The following is a 21,144-nucleotide window of genomic DNA, read 5'->3' on the forward strand; positions in this document are numbered from 1 at the left end:
GGTGCTCTTTGGATTTTTTTTTCCGCAGCCAGGGGGTGTGATTCTGTCACAGTTCTGCAGTCTGGGTGGATAAACCTCACTTTTATAATCCAATATGTCCGACATGTTTCGGCACTTTCCGGATTATTTCGTTTCTGTGAACCTGTTTGCAGATTGTGCTCATGATTAAACTGTTTGTGTTATACACTGTACTGTCAATTACTTTGTTGTAATTCTCACGGTTTATATAACATATTTGTAAGTAATCTTTAAGACATTCCACACAAATGTGTTTACGGTTTTGGAAATCAAGAATCCGATGAAAGTGTTTCGTCTTCGTCGGCTTGTTTAAGAAGTACTGTATCTTGGAACAAAAAAACAAAAGTTGGAGTTTGGGGAAGATCACTATCCCTAACTGACATTTTCATTGAGTACCATTAAATGAGTTATTTTTTAAAGTTTTTTTTTTACACATGAAAATTGCAAACGCAAGTAAGATTAGTAAAATGATAGTAACATTAACTTACGGATGAAATTCCAGACAGGTCACATTAGACCTAAGTGTTTGGTAATTAAATGACATGCATAGTACTCTACAGTCTACAAGTCAGAATGCAACAATGCCCACACACACCGCAGTGAACGAGTTTATTAAGAACCTCCCTGCATTCCCTGTGATCTCACATTTTGTTGCTAAGGATACATAGCGTCTAACAGAGTGTGAGGCATCTCCGTTGTGACACAATGTTTTCTGATTATGTTCTAAATCAGCCTGTCTGATAGTTGGTCCCGCGCTGTTTGTTGTGTGACTCACATTTTTTTTTACCAATGCTTTGAAAAGTTGTGTGTCGGTTTGCACAAAATCCATCGCACACTCTCTCGGGGGTAAGTTGCTGAATTTTACTATCGACTTGCTTGAGGGCTGTTTCTGTAGAGAAAATTTCAAGTGTTGTGATTTTTACTAATGCTGTGTCTGCTGATTATCATGGAAGTATATTGAAGTTACTACAACAAGATAAAGATTAGTATTCTTATTTAGTTTAAATTTGAAATAATTTTGTTTAAAATATGCAGTGGTACGTCAACCATATACAGTAAAATGAACACCAAAATCAATTAATTATTGCACTCAAACAGAAATGAACAAGTAAAGGTTTATTCCATGCTGAAAAGAAAAACAAAGTGTCCTTTGTAGCCTATGCATGCTAACGCAGCTACCCACTTGGACTTCATAAACATAGAAAGACAACGTATTGTGAAAGAGAGTTTTGAAATGGCCAATATGTCAGTTTTAGTAGCATTCAAACCAGTATAGCGTCAGTAATTGTGAACAAATGTCAGCATGTGCACATATCTTCACAGAAGAACATAAAATTAGATTCTACAATGTAAGCCCTGGGAAGTTTGACTGGTGAAGTTATTTTTGTTTCTAGTAAGCTGATTGTCTGCCTGAAAAAAAGCAAAATAACCTTACGGTTCCCAAAACGAAAGGCGATATACTGTAGTATTACCATAAGTCATAGCAAGACAGTCCATAGGTTTAGTTACTGTATTTCCAAACTAAACTCTTGAACTAATGCTAATCCACATTCTGTCCAGGGTGCCTTTGTTATAGCTGCCAGAGCCTCTGCAATTGCCAGAGTGCCTGGGATTTTTTAATTCTAGTTGGAATTGTAGCTTGCTGTTGCTGCTTTGGCTGTCCACTATCAACATGGAATTTCCTTGCCTACTTCCCTCGATGACATGACAGTCCTTATTAGATACATACACTGGCGTTCAGTGTTATTTCGGGAATTAGAGAATGGACAGAGGATGAAAAGCACTGGTAACAGAAAAACCAAGGGAGAAAGCCTTTCACGAAAGCATTCCGGCCCACCCAGGGTCTCTCTGCCTCTGTTCCTGTTCTTCTTAATCCCCAAATCCTCAACCTCCGCCCCCAAGTCTTTGGTCTCCATGACAATTACACTGTCTCTGCCTAACACACAGCTGGTGGTCCCAGGCTGAGTTACTGTACCCTGTTTGAGGCAGTTCATGACTAAGAGCATAGACCGGTCCCTAGGCCCCATAGCCTCACTGTGCTAGAAGAGGACAACATGATCCTAATCCTTAAATGAGCTCAACGGTGAATGTTCCCGCTAAACCTGCATACTGTACAAGTCCCAGTCTGCACATCAAATGTTCAGTTCCAGCAATACCTGACTGTGGCTTGGTGGCCAAGGAGGTTTTTTCACTCATCCACATGTCTCCTCTCAACTGCCTCAGGACCTCTGGGATGCCAGGCGCACAACAGTCCCTCCTGCATTCTTGAATGGTGCATGCAGTTGCCCTGCTTTGGGGTGGTGTTTCATTAAAGCTTATTAGCCTACCCAGGGGTTCCTTCAATCCTGTCTCTCTTCTCATGTATGTGCTGCATGGCTACCTCATGCCCAGCCTGCTCTAGGGCCATGCAGGCCAGAGTGACCAAACCTCCATTGTGCCTTACCCACAGATACACTGGAGCAGAGTGACAGGAAACTAAAGACAGGAAAATGTGGAAAAAAAGCACAGTCTTTAATGTCTTCAGCTCTGTGGGGCACAGCCTAACACAATCTCCACTTGCTTCATTTCACCTTTAGTATAAACTACTGTAAGTCTATGATGTTAACTTTAATGAGCCCAGGTGGATAGTGTACTTCAGTGCTGGATGAAGTGGGTCTCCCCCTAATGATAAGCAAATGCAGTAAACCGTTGGAAAATCTCAGGAGTTCATAATCTTAAAAAATAACAGGTGATTTAGGTGACCTATAAGACTAACTGGACTAGAGCTCTCCAGGACCGGGGTACAGTATCACTGTCATACAGCCACTGACATATTCTTTGCATATTTCCATTGTCCTACAAGGGTCAGTTCTTAGGTGTCTTAGCGTAGTTCAGCTATGATTTAGCCATATAATCTGTTGTGAAGGAATATGTTATCTTCCCTTGTAAATTGTTTTTTTTTTCAAAATGCAGATTTATTTGATGCATCTAGTTGCTCTTCTCTGGACTAATTCCAGAGCAGCAATATCTTTTTATAATATGGTTACTAACATTGTACACAGTATTCTAAGTGTGCCTAAGTTGTGTATTATACCATTTTTACATAACCTCTCTTGATTAGAATTCTGTGCTTTCAGCTACATAGCCTAACATTAAGTATGCCTGTTTTATTGCTCCTCACATTATCCGGAAGATGTAAGCAATGTGTCATCATACATTTTCATAAACTAGTTTTTGTTTACTATTTAAATGCTGAGAAACCGGTTTATGCTTTTTGATTTCTAATGGACTCTCTGCTGGTGCCTGTAAACACACTATCAATTGGTATCAGTATTTTGCTGGAATTTTAAACCAGTTCTAAGTCCTTACAAGCCCATAGCTCCTGGTATGACCTCCACTGCACTGGTTTCCCACACAAAGTTTGGGATTAATTTGGAAAATACGTCTTCTGATTTAAAATCCCTAAGTAATCTGGATCCTTGCCACCTCAAAGACATACTGAGATATTTCTTTCTACCATTACAGCTTCTTTCATCGGATTAAAGTATTTTGAAAACACATTTCTTCATATTTGTATAAACTGTGTTAGTCTAATGCAGAACTACTAATCTGTTTTTTTTTATTTTGACCAGTGTCATCATGTTACTTTTGCTTGATTGTTTTGTTTATTTTAAATGTAAAGCACCTTGAAATGCACTGATGTGAAATGCACCATATAAGATAACTTTAGTACACCATCTGTGTTATTTCTTTATTCTAGGATTGCACTTCTTCAGAAGAACAGCCAGTGTGGAAACATGAAGAGCCCTTTTGCTCAGGGGCGGTTAGAGGTGCTGCAGATCTACAAACTGTTGCAATGCATTCGGGAGAGGGACAAAGCCCAGATAGAGAAGATGGTTAAACATGGGGTGTCCAATCTCCTCAACATAACTGAGCCCCAGAGTGGGAACAGTGCCCTACACTTGGCATCTGTGGCTAATGACTCAGAGATATGCTCATTTTTGCTGTCTCTGGGGGCACATCCTAATGTGCAAGACAAACAGGGCTGCACTCCAGTGATGAAAGCAGCAGAGTTAGGCCATGACACTGTGGTCACTATTCTTGCAGAAGCTGGGGCTGACATGAAAATGGTAGATTCTGAAGGAAAAGGTATGTCAATGTACAGAGTTCTTAAATGGTACATTTAACGATTTAGAGCTCGGATCTTTTAATCTCTTTCCATAGGAAATCTAAAAAAAAAACTCAAGAAAGATTTAACCACATATGCAGAATTTACAATAGACAAAATATTAGCAAGTGAACTTTACATTTTAATAAAGCAAATTATAGTCTCATACAGTCCCCCAGCATTTACTATATTACTGGATCTAACTCTGGATTCAGTGAAATTATACTATACGGTATCTCAGGTGGGTAGCTGCGTCAGCATGCGTAGGCTGCAAAGGAACAAGTAATAGGTTTATTCCATGCTGAAAAAAAGAAGAAAGAGAACACAACGTTTCGGCCGTGGAGCCTTCTTCAGGTGTCAACCTGAAGAAGGCTCCACGGCCGAAACGTTGTGTTCTCTTTCTTCTTTTTTTCAGCATGGAATAAACCTATTACTTGTTCCTATACAGTATCTGTTTTCTAATAAATATATTGACTGAACACAGTCTCTATGAAATTTGTATTAGTAGGGGCTCAAAGAAACCAATCATATCTGGACTAGTTTATTATATGATTTTTGGTTCCTTAGTAAAGTAATCCTTATTTTATACCACACATATGCAGAGTGTTTCTATGATGAGACTTATAATTTAGTTCATTTACATTTTTTCATGTATATATTATTATAATACAGTATGTTTCTGGGCATCACAGGGGCATTGCTACCTCTCAGCACTGGGGACATACAGTAGGTTAAGTACTGAACCCATCTTCTATGAGCTTGTATGTTCTCCCCATGTCCTTGAGAATTAGAACTGTACTGTATGTTCTCCCACAGTCCAAAAACATACAGTACTGGAAGGTTAATTGGTTTATGGGAACATTGGCCCTGGGGTGATTGTGTGCATGTCTGTGTTTTTTTTTGCAATGGGCTGGCGTCCCGTCCAGGGGTGTATCATGCCTTGGCCCCATTGTTTACCGGGATAGGCTCTCCTGCAACTTAATACTTATTTTGGTGTATTATATAGAATGCTGTATTAGTAATACCATCAAAAAAGTTAATATGTAATTTTTTAACTTTGTTATCTCAACACATGAAGCTTGGAGATAAGAGTGGTGTAAATGAGTGTTTAGTACAGGTACAGTATGTGGCCTTTGCCCCTATACTGTTGTTGTGAGTTACTTTTTACCAGGGTTGAATGAGATGACCAATATGCTTGAAACGTACAGTACAGTATTTATCATAATATGAGAAATGTAAATTAATTCGTTTCACAGATTGTTTTCGCCCATAATTATTTATTTAATGGTGGTGAGTCCCTAAATCAGAAGGAGATCAAGATCTCCACAGTAGGAAAATTGCTAGTTTCCAAAATTTTTATTTTTCAAAAGATAACAGATATTCAATAGCCTACATAGAGAATATATACTCATTCAGCAATAAAAGATTCAGGAGTGATATGTCTGAATGTTGTATTGATGTAAAAGTAAAAATACCTATTTAAAATATAAGATAACATATCCTATATAATCAGGAATGAAAGTCGACCAAGTGGGTCATATGGTTTCTTTGTCTCTTTGACACAGAGAGATGGTGGAGCAATGAAGGCCTCAAAGACATTTTCTTTACAACACTTAGCCATTAACAAAACCTATTTGTCACTTTCTACTCAAAGATGAACAACATATATTTCATATATAGTATATATATTGTACTTAAAGAGGCACAGCAGTGAATAACATTTGTGAGAATTGTTTCTCCAAACCAGACATTGCATCCTAAAGATATAAGCTCTGACTGGTATTACTAAAAATAGTTTTCCCCTTTAATGCAAAACAAAAACAAAAACACAGGTCTCCAAGCACAGACATACAGTACCTGTCTGTTACAAAATAGTGTTGGATCTGCAGGAAGTTGTATCTCACTCACAGTGTCTTGGTCCTTTCATTTGTGATGAGGAGATACAGTATAAACTGTATACAGTATTAAGTTGGTCTTCCATCTTGCTATTTTGTTATATTGTTTGGCATCTTTTACAGAGGTCTCCTTGTACTTGTATGACCCCCTTCAAAAGATGATTCAATATATGTGGCTAGAGATTGGGGGCAACATTTATTTATTCATGTCCATTTCCACAGACCCTTGAAGCAAAGCTCCTGGTCTGCCTTAGTGACAAACTGATTCTGATTGGTGGGTAGTGACAGGGAACATGGTGAACAATTCCCCGGTCTGGCCTGAGGCTAACCAGCAGGTGGCCTGAAAGAGCCATCTGTGCGCCCTCATTTTGTCATTGCTTATCTTGCTAAATGGTATGGGATTTTTATAATACTGTAACTAAAAGATATTTCCAAAGAACTAAATGTAGGTTTACACCAGAATTGCTTTCAACATAGTATATGAAAAAGAGTTCTGAATGTACAGTATGAATAACATCACAGCAAAAAGCAGTTCCATGTATTTCTAAATATACAGTTCTTCACTGTATTCATACTGTACCATGTAAATATATTGAAATATGTTCATATTTAAAAATATAATTACTGTAATTTTAACCACTTTTTTACATAAGCACATACTGTACGTATGATTAGAAAGATGTGGAGGACAGTCTGGTCTGTTTGGTAGTTAGTAGCTAATTCTAAGGATATTGTGCATTCATTTCTTGAAAGAAGCCAATGTATTTACTTACCTTGAGGATAATTTATTTCATACCCCTGCAACTCTCTGTGTAAAGAAGTGCTTCCTGTTTTTTGTTTTAAATGAACTTCCACACAATGTTTACTTGTGTGATCTGGTTGATGTTTCATTGTATATTACATTTCACTGGGTTAACTCTAAATATTTGTATCAGTTCCCTCATTTGTTCTGTTCAAGACTAAAGATATTCAGTTCCTTCACCCCATCAGTGTACAACATTTACTCAAGCCCCAGACTAGAGTATTTGGCTGTTCTTCTCTTAACTGTTTATTAGCAGCAATATTTTTGTACAACTTAATGACCAAAATGATATACAATATTCGAAGTGAGGCCATACTACTGCCATTATGCAAATGTATTGTAATATTTAAATTCTAAGCTTTTAACTATTAACATTTAGTTGACATTTTTTGTTGACTCCCCACATTGTGTTGACCTTTATTATTTCTGGATATCAAAGGAGTGTGAGACAAATCACCAAGTTTCACCCCAGTGTCATATCACAGAGAAAGATTGGGAATTATCCAAAGATCCAAGTCAAAGGATTATCAACCTCGACAATTCTAGTAATGGCTGTAAACAAAACTTGAGACATTCCAGTTTAGATATGCCCAATGTTTTTTTTTTCTCTGCCAGGAATAGGATAATTTTGTCCAAATATACTGCATAATCAGAAAAGTGGTATAGGGGCTAAATCATACCACTTGGGAACATTAAAAAAAAACATTATTCTCAGGATACCCTATTGTCAAGACTAACATTTAAGGTTCACATAAATCTGGTGTCTGTAGTAGAATGCCATAGCAACTTGGAAAGAAATGACTAAAGAGGAATTTTCCAGGCATTAACTAATTGGCTTTCCAGTCAAGTAGAACATGAATGGATGGAATACAAATTGTTTTTTAAACCAAACTTAAAAAGAACATTATTAGTTATGTGAAGCATATAAATTGCTCTGTTCTCTGTACTGCTTTAGGATTGTTTTGCAGTCCCTGGTCATGCCCTTTTAGTTATACCTAATGGACAGATATTTCCCTAGGTTTATGCAATATATTAGACAGAAATACATGCCTCTGTGCAAAAGCTCAATGATGTTCACAAGTGGGACTTTATAGTTGGATAACGATAAAAAGCACACATCAAACCTAAAGACCAAATGGTTAGGGGGCCATAAAAATCATGGTATGAATTAAAGGAAGTGTTGTCCTTTCAAACTGGAGGAGCTGGAGAGGTTCTGCGTGAAAGAGTGGTGCAATATCCCTTATAAAAAGCTGAAGAACCCTTTAAAGGGGTTATTTTCAAGATATGAGTACCTTTGAATGCCATGCATTCAAAATTTGTTAAGAAGAAATAGAAGGACCAGAAAGGGGTGTTGGAGCTGTGACATAACATGGGACCTTTAAAAATAGGTTCAAGTGCAGTGAAAACAGCTATCAAAACAAATAGTCTTTAAGCTTCTACCAACACTTCTTGAGTTCTTCTTTCTATCATTGCTAAGCTGCTTCCCTGTCTCCATATAAGCCATTCACACAAAAAGTCTCTCTCCCTGAGACTCTTCACAAAGTTTCATTGCATTTCATTAAGGCTATGAACAAATAGATTGTTGTAATTATTCCCTGTAATAAAGATTTAGCAGACTGAAGCAGACTTTAAATGGATCACTATGATTATATAGATAATTGCCACATACGTTTAATTGATTTTTATGTTACTTTATTATACATTAAAAATAAATAAATTCATTGATCACAATCAATAATTTCTTGACCTTTTATTTACTGTTTTAAGTGACTTCATAATCAATAAAAGATGTTTTAATTAGGACTTGTCTATCTACCAAATATCTCCTGTCATCTTGTAAGAGACATTTCATAGTGACATTTATGAAGTAATTTTGTCTTGAAATTCTGTAGGAAAACCATATAATAATTAGTAATGTAGTTTTAACAGCTCATACAAGTAGAAAAAATCAATTAAATCAATTGAGGCTGAAAAAAACAGTTAACAATCTGAAGATTTCTAAAGTCAATAAGCCATGCAAAATATTTAAATATTAGTCAGATTCAACTTGTGCTTTGATTTTGATGTATACTGTATATAAATAAGCAAAAGTGAAGTAATTGTTTCAGAGCTTCAATGACTAATTCCATGAGATAAAGATTTAACTATAACAGTTATCTTAACGTTCTTAATTTCTGGGCTGAATTCAGGGAGTCTTAGTGAGTACAATTCTGGATAGATTGCCTTCATGCAGTTACTGTTGACTGAACAAGACTGAATAAACTGAATTATTCAAGACTGAATAGCTTTATATTATTAATTTAAAAATAATATGTTAATAATGTTCATTCTACAATTTACCAATCTGGTAATTCTATATCTTTATTTTTGCAGAAAGCACATTTCCCTAGCACAAAATAAATAAGAGTTAAATCCATCTATCTATTTTCTGACCACTTTATCCTAGTGGGTTGCAGAAGAGCTAGAGCCTATTCCTGTAAGCGATGGGTACAAGGCAGGATACGCCCTGGAATGGATGCCAGTCCATCACAGGGGACACACAGATCTAGAGAGACACATACACACTCATGCCACAGTCAATGTTCCCAGAAGCCAATTGTCTTTAGACTGTGGGAGAAAACCCAGGAAAACAAAGAGAACATACAAAGCTCCACACAGATACAGTAGCAGCCCAGGAACTGAACCTAGGGCCCCAGTGTGGAAAGACAGCATTGCTAACCACTGTTTCTCCATGTTGATGAGAGTGAAATGCTTTCATATAATGCAGCTGTAAAGAGATAAATGCAATGTCTACTCAGTTTATGCTGTTATTTCTGCTTATATTTGCTGTTCTTTCAAACACGATGTGTTCTGTGTTTTCATTCTTGGTTATATTTCTGATAAACAGCCCATGGGTTACTTAGATTTCATGGTTATTAGTTGAAGATCTCTTACATTGGAATGAACTACTGAACAGGTTATTATTTCCCTACAAAGGGACATCTGCAATCTACAAGGAGTAGGGAGGAGTTCCTTCAGCATCCTGGCTATTACAAAGCAGACCATTAAAAAACAATATAAAAAATCTTGTAAAATAAGTCACATGATATTCATCTTAGTTTAAAAATCAATATTTTGTAAAGTAAAAGCTGTAATTACAACAATATATCTTAGACCTGTCTAACCTCTATTATTGTCCATTATCATTTTCAGGTGTTTTGTTCTATTGTATTTCTCCAACAAAAAGACACCTGTGCTGTCTTCAGATCAGCCTCAAGCACAAGGCTGATGTCAACAACTGTTCAAGAAAGGGAAAACCCGTGTTTCTCCTGGCTTGTGAGCATGCAAAAGTTTGTGTCACTATTTGCATGAACATCTTGGAAAATGGAGCTGATCCAAATGCAACAGATGAGGTAAATTGACATGAATTTGTCTGGAGGGTAATTTGGTAGATGTGTTTGATTCAGATCTACTAAGTCTAAATATGTGAGTCTAATATTTGAGTTAATCTCTTGAGATTAAAAATAAAAAGAAAATATTCCGATTAAGTTCTTAAAGGCTCAGATTCAATCAAATTGGTAAAGCCTTGAGACAAGCGTTTCTTGAGAGAAATTAATTTAGTTAATTGTCCTAAATAAGTGAAAATTAAGTAGAAAACTATTCAACTGAACAAACCACCTGTTTCAGTGCTGAAAATAAAATTGCTGACAGTCATGGTTTTAGGGAGGCCCATAAAATTTGCTGGATTGTGACCTTCTTGGATGAGTAATGCTAGAATCTTATTAAAATGATTTTCCCCCATAATGTACACGTTAGAATGCAAGACTAAATATACAATAAGGCAAGCACATCATTATGTGGCGGTTGGAGATGTCCCTCATTTTTTCTTAGTGCAGGATTTCAAATGATAATGATCCATTTCTTGTCCAGATTACAGGTCATACTGCTTTAATGGAAGCAGCAAAAGCAGGCACAGTGGAACTGGTTCGAGCAATTCTACAGAGAGGGGGCAATGTCAACATTCTAGACAAGAGAAGAAACCATGCTGCCCACTATGCAGCTGAAGGAGGATTTTTTGAGGTCCTGTAACTATAGTTATATTGTTTCATAGTTCCCTGATTCATTTAGACCCAGTTATGAAAGGCAGAGTTATATATATAAGAGTTACATGTTTAATAAAGTTTTTATTTTGTACAAAACATTAAAGTGTAGAACTTATCTCAGGGTCCATGGTTCTGGAGACCCAGCAAGAATAATTGTAGCTGCTACTGTATATAACAGGTAATGACATTTCAATCAAAATGAGTTCCTCTTGGACATTCACTGAAATTTGGAAATGAAAAAAAGTTCAGCCATTAATACAAGAGGGACCAAACTGAAAATGTTTTAAAGTTTCAAAGTAGCTTTAGAATTGTCTTGGAGAACAAGAGCACAGGCCAATGTGATTATATTTTATGTAGCCTTATCAAATATTGAAATAGACCCCCGATAACCCCTTCTGTTTCAGACTCTGCACTTAATAAACAGTTTGGTTTAGTATTTCACTATATAGTTTCCTTACTTAACACTTAAACTTAAGTTTTATATGTGTGCATTTTTAACCCAACAATTAATAATAACTGCTTTAATCTGTATAGCACTTTTTATCACAAAGGATCCCAGATCACTTCACATTTAGGAGGAGAGCCAATTCATCCACAATTGAAGTACCACACTGGGTGATGTGCAGCAGCCATTATGTACCAGAAGCTCCACTACACAACAGATGTGGTGGAGAAGTGAGAAACTGCTTCCCCAATTCAAGTGGTTAAGCCTTATTTTCCAAGTACAGAGTGTAATGTATTCAGGACACTACAGTAGCACTCCTACTGTTAAAGTATCCCAGGATCTTTAAAGAGAGTTATCAGGACCTCAGATTCATGTCTCATCTGAAGAACACTTTGTCTCCAGTCATTGTTTGCATATTTTGTTCCAGAGGGAATTGTACCAGCCATCTCCACTTACAGCAGCAACCTTGTTTTCCTTAGAGGTCTCCCATTCCAGGATAGACGAAGCCCAGCCTTGCTTAGCTTCTGATATCTGATGACATCAGGATACAAAGCAGTAACACTTCTATCACAGTTGACTGACCAGGGATTATATTTGTAGTAGAAAAGCTTTTATGGGAAATTTAGGATGTCTTTAAAATAAAAGCTCAAATAAATTTCTGTAAAGCTGCTTTGCGAAACTATCAAAAATCTATGAGATCCTGCTATAAAATAAAATCCATAAATAGAAACATATTTTTTTACCACATCAATGAATTTCTGTGTTGACATGCAGGTAATTCAACTGCTTTCTGCATATTCGGCTGATCTGGGAGTCGTGAGTATGGATGAGAATACACCACTTCACCAAGCAGCCAAAGGAGGCTTCACTGACTGCTGCAAATTTCTCTCTCAGAGAGGTAGCAAATAAACTGTGAAGTAGTAATGCAAAATCTACATCATGTTAAAAATATAATCTAAAATTTCTTTATATTTTTCAGGTGTCATTGATTCCCGTTAAGTATTTTCTGTGATTCTTCAACTTTTGTCAAATTCCTCATACTGTACATGCAATCAAGCTTAAAAGTTTTAAGCTGTAAAAAAATGTAAAAGCTGTAAAAAGTTTTTACTTTATGATCTGGCTACCACAGGAAGCAGGAGAAAACACTATCGATAAGTTTAAAATTTAAATTTTGTTATATTAACTAAATATTCTAAATAATGGAATAAATCTATAATAATGGATAACTGACGGGGGAGGGATAGTGGTGTAGTGATCAGCTTGCATAGCTGGGGACCTGAGTTCAATCCCGGACCTGGGGTTCTGTCTATAGTTGAAAACTGATGTGTCCAGATTGGCCGCACCAATATTGCAGGGTCAATGGTGAGAATATTTAAATTAATTTAAATATCATTGCCAATGCACCTGTAATTTCTATGACAGGACTGCCATGATACCCCCTATTTGCTGACACTATAAGTACTATTTGATATTCTAATTGTGATTTCTAAATCCATAGTAATGTCTAATAATTTTCTTTTTGGTTTGTTATATTATCTTTGTATTTCTGAGTCTATATCTTGTACTACAATATACATGACCTATTTCCCTAAGTCACATTTTAGCATGAGTCTAGTAGTACACATTATTTTAGGAAAGTCACCAAGGATATACTGTAAGCATCTGTTAATTAAGAGTAAGAATTTTTAACATCATGCTGTGAGCATTTGCTTTTTCCAGGCTGTAATCCTAAACTGAAAAACCTTGAAGGACTGACTCCACGTCTGCTTGCTAAAGAGTATGGACATAAGGCAGCCATGAAGGAGCTTAGAAAGGCAGAGAGTCTTCATGCCAAATACTCCAAACCTGGAGCAGTTAACCCCAATGAACCCTGGGCAATCAGACTTCATGACTGGTCCTTTGAAAATGAGGCCGTGCTCCGCAATGCATTCGGAAGCATAGAAGGAGAGGCTGAAAATGTATCGAAGGAAAATTTTGTGACAGTTCTTCAGGAAAAAGGTGCACCGGTGAACCTGGAGGAGATCCAGAAAATAGCCATGGTTCATGACAAAAGCCGAGAGGGGTGTATAAATATCAATGAGTTTTTTAAAGGGTCCAAGTTCCTGCAAAAGGCTTTCCTTTTGTCATCATATGCCACTAAGACGAAAAAAGGAAAAAAGGGGAAAAAAGGGAAGAAAAAGGGAAAATTCTCAATCCCAATGCCAATATGTACTCTTCCTAAAGACCTCATATGTCGCAGGGATGATGGAGGTCCTCCACAGTTCATGATTGAAAGCTACCAGCATTACACAGACACCAATCGGTTCGATCGCGACCACCCCCCTTGCCATCCCATTGAAGATGATTCTGTGTGGTACATAGAAGAGCCTGAAAAAAATTATGCTAACATTAACTATTGTGCTAAAACCGGAGATTTTGAATCCTTGAGTCTTGCCTTTAGCCAGGGTGTTCCAGTGGATGTCATGGACAAATTCTACAAAACTCCACTGATGTGTGCCTGTTCTAGTGGGAATTATGAAGTGGCAAAATTTCTGATAAGCATGGGGTAAGGCCAGTGAAATGTTTAAGAAAAAACGTTTACAGGTAAAAATCATGTGTTTTTTTTTAAAAAGCATCTGACCCACCTGCAAGTCACAAATAAAACCAATACTTGATATTTTAATTTCCAGTGGATATAAACATCTAGTATTCAAATAATAATAATAATAATAATATGATGATATCATTATATGAATAATATCAAGTATTACTTTGGTCATTTATAAGTGATAGTTATAGGTGATCTACTGTATACTTAAGTAAAAATAAAAGGTACTCTGTGCAAGTTACTGTACTTTACCTTCTTGTGCGTTCTCCTTCAAATGAGAGCTGATGATGAGTGACTCCACAGCACCAGCTGTACAGTATGTGCATAATTCACTCTTTAGTGTTTATGAGGTGCTTTGAATAAAATCTTCTGATATTTGTATTATTCCATTTCTGGTTCTGTTTTCAGCTTCCATGAACTAAAAGACCATATTATTGATTTTCATCTTAAAAGTTGTGAAGGATAAATTATTTCAGGAATTAATGTCAGTACTTTTTCCTTGTATGGTATTTTCTCTTCACAAGGTGCATGGGTTAACTGGCTTTAAAAGGCTAGAAGTCCAAGACTCACAAGTCCACAAAGACCTCTGCTTTTGCTTAGCAGAAAAAGCTTTCTTTTGTAAGGCATAGAAAGCTTTGTCAAGTGTACAAGTTTTGTATTGAAATCGTTTTGGCCCTGTGTTCTTTTAGGATAAATTAATATCACCCACTTGTCCCAGAACACACAACAGTGTTAATGCAGTGTAAACCAGTGAAAGGTCCATTACCTCAGCTTTAGAAGATTCTGAAACTGAAGTGAGAAACCCCATCATATGTTAACTTAAAAAGGTGTTGCCATCAGTCTAAAACTCATGTACTACACCAACAGATTTGTGACTGAAATGAATTCCATTCATGTCTGTCCATTTTGGGTGATTTTTTTTATAAAGGAATATCAGTTTATATAATGAGTAACCTTGAACCTTGTGTTGAACTAAGTAATGCTAGTTATAGTATTTGTAGTGCTGCTGTTTCAGTTGTTAATTTGAATTGTGTAATGTAAACAGTGCCATGAGTAAATGAAGTACCCATTGTTTCCTTCAATGCTTCAGGGCTAATGTCAATGCATGCGACCAATTTAACTGGACTCCCCTTCATCACGCCTGTCATGCTGGACAGCTGGACATCATTGGGCTGCTGGTAAACTCAGGTGCCTCCATCGATGCTCCTGCAATAAATGGAGCCACTCCACTGATGAGAGCTATAGAAAGCTGCCGGCCCAACTGTGTGGAATACCTGATCAAATGTGGGGCGAAGGTTCAGCTGGAAAATAAAAAAGGTAGCCACCAGAAAAAAACAAACTGTGCAAACTTTAATTATGTATCAATGTAACTTGTATCTAGTCTTAAACCATATTGTTTGAAGTTTTTAGCTTTCTAAATGTTATACCTTTAAAGGAATTTGTGTGCATAATGTACTCCATTAACAAATTATATTTGTTATCTGTATTTGAATTAGTATCTCTCAGTGGACTGAACTAAATATAAGCACTCTGGAGATGCTTATGCAGTTCATGCATTTGTTTTATTTTACGATTTGCATTGTAAAATTGTATTTTTTTTAACTTTACAGAGCAAAATGCCTTGGACATTGCTAAAGCATATGCTGATTTTAGAATAGTTGACATGGTACAAGCAAAATTTGACACTCTTCCTAAACCTAAGGACAAAAAAGGAAAAGGAAAACCTGCTGCAAAGTCTAAACCAACTTCCAGCTCTACAAAAGATAAGGTGGTAAAACTCATCCTGTGCATAAAATTCTTTTTGAAGCCAGTATTTGTCTTTTCTCTGATTTTATTGTATCTCCTAAAGCTCAAGATTGTATTCACAAGTATAAATTGTTTGCACTCAAGAATTAGTGCCACTCTTAAGAATTTATGCCAGAGAATGTCTTATCACTGTAAAGCACAGTCCTGAAATGCAGCTGAAAGTGTCATTACAGAACCTAAGTTTATCAATAAGAAATGTTAGGAATTCATGTACAGTATGTGTTGTTTACTGTGCGCTGTAGTGTAACTGTGCTGTCCTTTGATATTCTTTGTCTCATAATTAATTTAGTGTAATGGGAAGCATGCAACAGGTAGCATGTTACTGCAGCCCAGCAAATTGTAAGCAAATTATTCGTGAAGGTTAGAATTACCTCTAAGTGAATGAGTTCACAATATAAGATGTCTTGGTGACATGGATTGCTATGTCATACATTATTTTTAGCCATTGTTTCATTGTAAGAGTGACTTACATTCAGGACTTACATTCAAAACCATTTAAAGGGTATAAAAAACTAAAGAAGTAGAGCTTTATTTGTTTTTATGTTTTTTTTATGGAGCATTGGTAATTTTGTAGTTCTCTGTTATGACATCGTTGTCTGGTATTAGTGTTCTGGTAAATTATAAAATTATGTACGTTAGTACCTGTAACTCTTAGCTTTCTGTTTTAGAGAACAAATTCATGATGCATTTTTTTTGTAATTTAAGTCTCAGAGACTTAAAGTGTGAAAGACCCAGAAAACATGTAGGAGGGCCCAAGCTAAAGGGAAGTCTCTTCTGGCACAAGTTTTTAAGTAGTAGGCTGGTGCAGAACCAAGAGAATTAAAGCTTGTAAATCAAAGCAAAGTCTGATTTCAGCATCTTCTCATGTAAAGGATACATTCTTTTTGTCTACGACCCAGCTTTTGTCTATCCTTTTATAACATTAAGACATTTTCTGGCTACAGGTACCCTTTAATACAAAAATTCAATATAACACAGTAAACAAGACAAAATAAGGTATAGAAATGATTGCAAACCTAAGATGAATCATCTTAAAGTACAATTTAATGAAACAATAATTAGTCAAAGCAATACTGTACATGGAAAGACATTATAATAACACAGGGATTACAGCAATACAAATCCTGTAGCTTACATTCTAGACTGCTGTGTCTTGAGGATGCACTAGAAATGTGAATAGGGTTAATTTACTGTACATATTTTATTGTCATAGAATTTCTGTGCCTTTTATAGCATCAGTGTATTCAAAAAGTTGCTTTGCTTACTATTTTCTTCACAGCCAAATGCAATTTGTCTTTCATTATAATTTAGTTTCCTTTATATTTTAAAATTGTAATTGTATTTTAGAAATGAAAAACTGTTTTTTGGCTTCAGGTTCTACTACCTCAAAGTACTGTGTCTCCATCACCATCCGATTCCGGTGGAAAGAAAGAGTCTCTGAAGGAAAGTGTCATATATCAAAACACTCAAATAACCAATGGAGCTGTGAACAGAATCGACATCAGTTTTGTGCCAAAAACAGTAAGTATCTACAAGGGATTGAAGTTTTGACTGAATGGAACAGGATTGTAGGCAAAACCCAGGGGGTTTCTCTAATATTTTCATTATCTTGTATTACATTTGCATTACAAAGACAAGCACAAATGTCTAAACCCCCAAAAAACTCCTACACAACTCTGTACCAACAATTGCCATTATCAAAGACAGGGAGATTCTCCTTGCACATGTTATGTTTTTTTAGAAATGCCACTCCAGGTTCAATATAAACCTTAGATGCTATTGAGATTATTACATACTGTATGCCTTAGCTGGGACATAAAATATAAAGTTTGTGACAGGAAAAACCAAACATTATGTGTGATATAGGTCTTAAGGCCCATTCAACTAATGAACTCCTACTAGTGTAATATCTAGTACTGTATGCCCACTGTTACCTCCAGAATGATTTGCATAGTACTGATTATGTAAATATCAATATGTCTACTACTATAGATATACTTTGTTCAATCAGAACATAAAGTATCTTGTTTGTTACTCATCTGACTGCTACTTCATTTGATTTCTGTTACATAAATGATTAAAGGATTGTATTCAGCTGTTTCAGTCATGACATCAGCTTTGTGGTTGGGTAACTTGCCTTCTGTTCCCCGTTTTAGACAGTATGCATTTTGTTTTTACATATCCACTTCTGGTTTTCATTTCATTGTTGATTCTGAAGATCGCCATTGGATTGACTATGTCAGTACCTTGAAAATTTTGAGTACTTGAATCAAATCCCCTCATAGTCATCACAGCAATTTTGTTTTTTACCTCTTTGTATACTTTATGTTTAATCTTTACTGAATCAAAATAGAATGATGATCCAGCAGAAAACACCAAATAGCTCCTAGTTTCCATACACATGACAAACTATTCAATGCCAATAATGTGACCATTTGAAGGGCAAATACATTATACACCAAAAAGATGCAAATCATGTTATAATGATAAAGAGACTTCAATGGTGCCCATTTCTTAGCAGCAGTAGCTGTTACAGTGCGGACCCAATCATTCCTTTGGTCTGTCATTGGGTGATAATACACGTACAGTAGCTATTAATTGTAGGTCAGTCTTGGGTGCTTCATTCCAGGTACTGTTAGCAAGTGAATGAATGGATCATGTATCCTCTTACAGTATAACTTTATATTGCACTGATCATTCTTTCTTTTATTGAGCTATAACATAATTTTAGTGTGATGATAATTGACAAACCTGTATGCTTGTTAAGCATGCTTATGTTTTTAGCAGTAAACTCAGAATCACAGAATTCTTGGCCTGTGTGTTGTCACAATATTTGTTGCTCTGCAAGGTAAGAAGGAGTGCCAAAAACAGGAACTCTGTCAATATTAATATCTTATATAGTCTAGAGTTTGCTCAATTATATTTATTAAATGTTTTCATTATTTAATCAGAGTACAAATATGTACTGGTTTTCTATTTTTTTCTAATGAACACATGTGGATTTTGTTATTTACTGCTGGGTCTTGTCTCAATTTATATCAATTCAAATTGGGTCTGCTTAGAGTATTTTCATCCAGCTCATAACTGCCATGCACTTCATCTTGTACTAATCTCTGCATTGTAGATGTGGGGTAATCTGCCAACAACAAGTCAGCTCCTCAAAAAGAAAGAAGAACGAAGGGAGCGTCATTCCTATGAAGTGGACTTCGAGGACTTCATGATGCCCTTTAAGAAGAACATAGTGCAGAAATCTCTGGAACTGGGCGGCATAGAGGATTAAGAAATAAACACTGGTCTGCAGAAAAGAAGTGCAAAATTTGTTATTTAAATCAGTAGCCTGTTTTTATCACTCCATCACGTAGGGGATGAACATAAACATGCTGTAATATGTCCGTGATACTCTACTGTATCTACAGTATATAATGAAGTGCTTTCTTTGGAGAATGGATATAGTACAAAAACATTTTCCCGCTTCAGATTTAGTTGTTTGCTGTTTGCTTCATTTAATTAATAGCTCTTTATAATTGGAGTTTAAATGCCTTTAAACACCAGCATGCGAACAAAAATGCATTTAAAATATAGATGTGTACAGTAGCATATGCTTGATGCTGGTCTATCAAGGTAGTTTAATGGATGATACAAAATGGTATAGCTACAGTATTACCATTTCTCCTTATCTTAGTACATTCAGACAAATAGCCAACACCAGGCACCCTATTAGGAGGATACAGGATAGTGTATGAAAAATACAGCATCATACAAAAATCATGAATTAAAAGGGATGCAGATGAAAAATGTAAAAAATGTGTAGAATGTAAAAAGTTAGGTAAAATAGTTTATATAAAGCTTGTGCTTTTTGTTCTCCAGCATTACTGTAAGCACATGCATTTTAAGCATTTTAATCCAAATCCTAAATCTTACCTTCAGCTAAAAACTGCTAATATATTTATGAAGTTGTAGACACTCAGGTAATGCATCCTTTGCTAACAATCCTATAAGCTTAAATAAGTGGGCATAAACTCCCAACTGAAATGACTGTGCAATAAAACTTGACATTCTTAATTTATAGTGATGCTGCATGTAAACATGATGAATGTGGAAGGTTGATCATTTTTCCTACAGTACATGGTCTCTACACATGATTTACTATTGATGCTGTATTGAACTCTGCAAGAAATGCTTGAACCAGGAAAACTTGAACATTGTGGAAAAAGATCTGATTTACTGGGTCTTCTTTCTAGGAAATGTTAGGAAGGACTTAATTTGTCCTCTGTGAGGGAAATAATTTAGTTTTTTTTTGGTCTACATGCATCAAATGTTATCAAATAAATATTGAATATGATGATAATGAATTCAGATTGTTATTTTTTCTTTATATTGTATCATAAGAACTACTTTCGCCCTTAAATTATTAAATTCTGATAGAGTTGTACAGAAGGATGCTAATTAATAGTAATGTCCAAAAAGGATACTCACACTAAAGTCATCTGCTGTATGTGGCTAAGTTTTCCTCTATCATAATACATTGATGAGAACATTCATGATAAGATAACCTCAAATTTTTAAAAGAAAATGTGTGTATTTTGTTATGTTGGATGCAATGTATTGTAGTTCTAGAGAAGAGGTTGTTACAACTTACACCACATTTTGCTAAAAAAGTAGAAGACATAATTATAATGGTAATAAGAGTAAAAGTGGGCCTCAGATTACAAAGTTGATCCATAGTATATTCGAGTCCATCAACAAAGGTTTAACAAGTAGTAACTTTGGAACCTTAATTTGCCACATTTATATCTTCAGCTAAATCAGTGCCGCTCTAATTTCTAAATAGGCTAGGAAACTTTATATCAGTAACAGGTATGTGCAAGTGAGGGGTGAATTTTGTGGACAGGACGGTAACAATTTTAAAGCACTAAATATGGAAAAATATACGACATTGATTTAGTTACCCAATCAATTCTTTATTCTTCTTTATTTTGCGGTTTATTTTGTTGTGAGGGAGCCACAGTCACATCATGGCTAGTTTTCTCAGAACCCAGTCAACCTACCAGTATGTCTGTGGATCGTGGGAAAAACCCAAGAACCCAGAGGAACTCACAGAAGAAAGGCGAGAGCATGTACAAGCTCCATGAAGATGGCACCTCAGGAATTGATCTAAGGCACAAAGCAGCAATGGTAGCCACTGTACCACCATGCCACCCCTTTGAATTAATCACTGCCTTTCAAATAACTTCACACATTCAACTTACAACAACATCTATTGCTTGCAGATGATCTGGTTATTTTTATGTCTATACATTTTATTGATTGGGTATTTTAGAGTTATTGGCATGAACAAAAACATGACATCACAGTATACTAC

The 21,144-nt window shown here is 35.9% G+C and overlaps 1 protein-coding gene across 1 annotated transcript; it reads left to right on the forward strand.

The window, feature by feature from the left end:
• Positions 1-782: 782 nt before the first annotated feature.
• Positions 783-20,126, forward strand: LOC148839403 (ankyrin repeat and EF-hand domain-containing protein 1-like). Its single transcript, XM_088908744.1, has 10 exons — positions 783-864; positions 3,758-4,146; positions 10,055-10,254; positions 10,772-10,921; positions 12,164-12,287; positions 13,109-13,934; positions 15,067-15,293; positions 15,587-15,744; positions 17,157-17,303; positions 18,907-20,126. The coding sequence occupies exons 2-10, from the start codon at positions 3,795-3,797 to the stop codon at positions 19,060-19,062; spliced, it is 2,340 nt and encodes a 779-aa protein (XP_088764870.1). The 5' UTR covers positions 783-864; positions 3,758-3,794; the 3' UTR covers positions 19,063-20,126.
• The last annotated feature ends 1,018 nt before the right edge of the window (positions 20,127-21,144 follow it).

The sequence above is a fragment of the Atractosteus spatula genome, chromosome 2 (genome assembly GCF_055471065.1).
Source record: "Atractosteus spatula isolate fAtrSpa1 chromosome 2, fAtrSpa1.hap1, whole genome shotgun sequence".
In the NCBI taxonomy this organism is placed as follows: domain Eukaryota; kingdom Metazoa; phylum Chordata; class Actinopteri; order Semionotiformes; family Lepisosteidae; genus Atractosteus; species Atractosteus spatula.

What these genes read in the sequence shown, in the direction of transcription:
- LOC148839403 (XM_088908744.1), top strand. Translation starts at nt 3,795, where the DNA reads ATGAAGAGCCCTTTTGCTCAGGGGCGGTTAGAGGTGCTGCAGATCTAC. An exon ending in AAATTTCTGATAAGCATGGG is followed by an intron (nt 13,935 to 15,066) that starts GTAAGGCCAGTG and finishes TCAATGCTTCAG; the next exon opens with GGCTAATGTCAATGCATGCG. An exon ending in TCAGTTTTGTGCCAAAAACA is followed by an intron (nt 17,304 to 18,906) that starts GTAAGTATCTAC and finishes TCTGCATTGTAG; the next exon opens with ATGTGGGGTAATCTGCCAAC.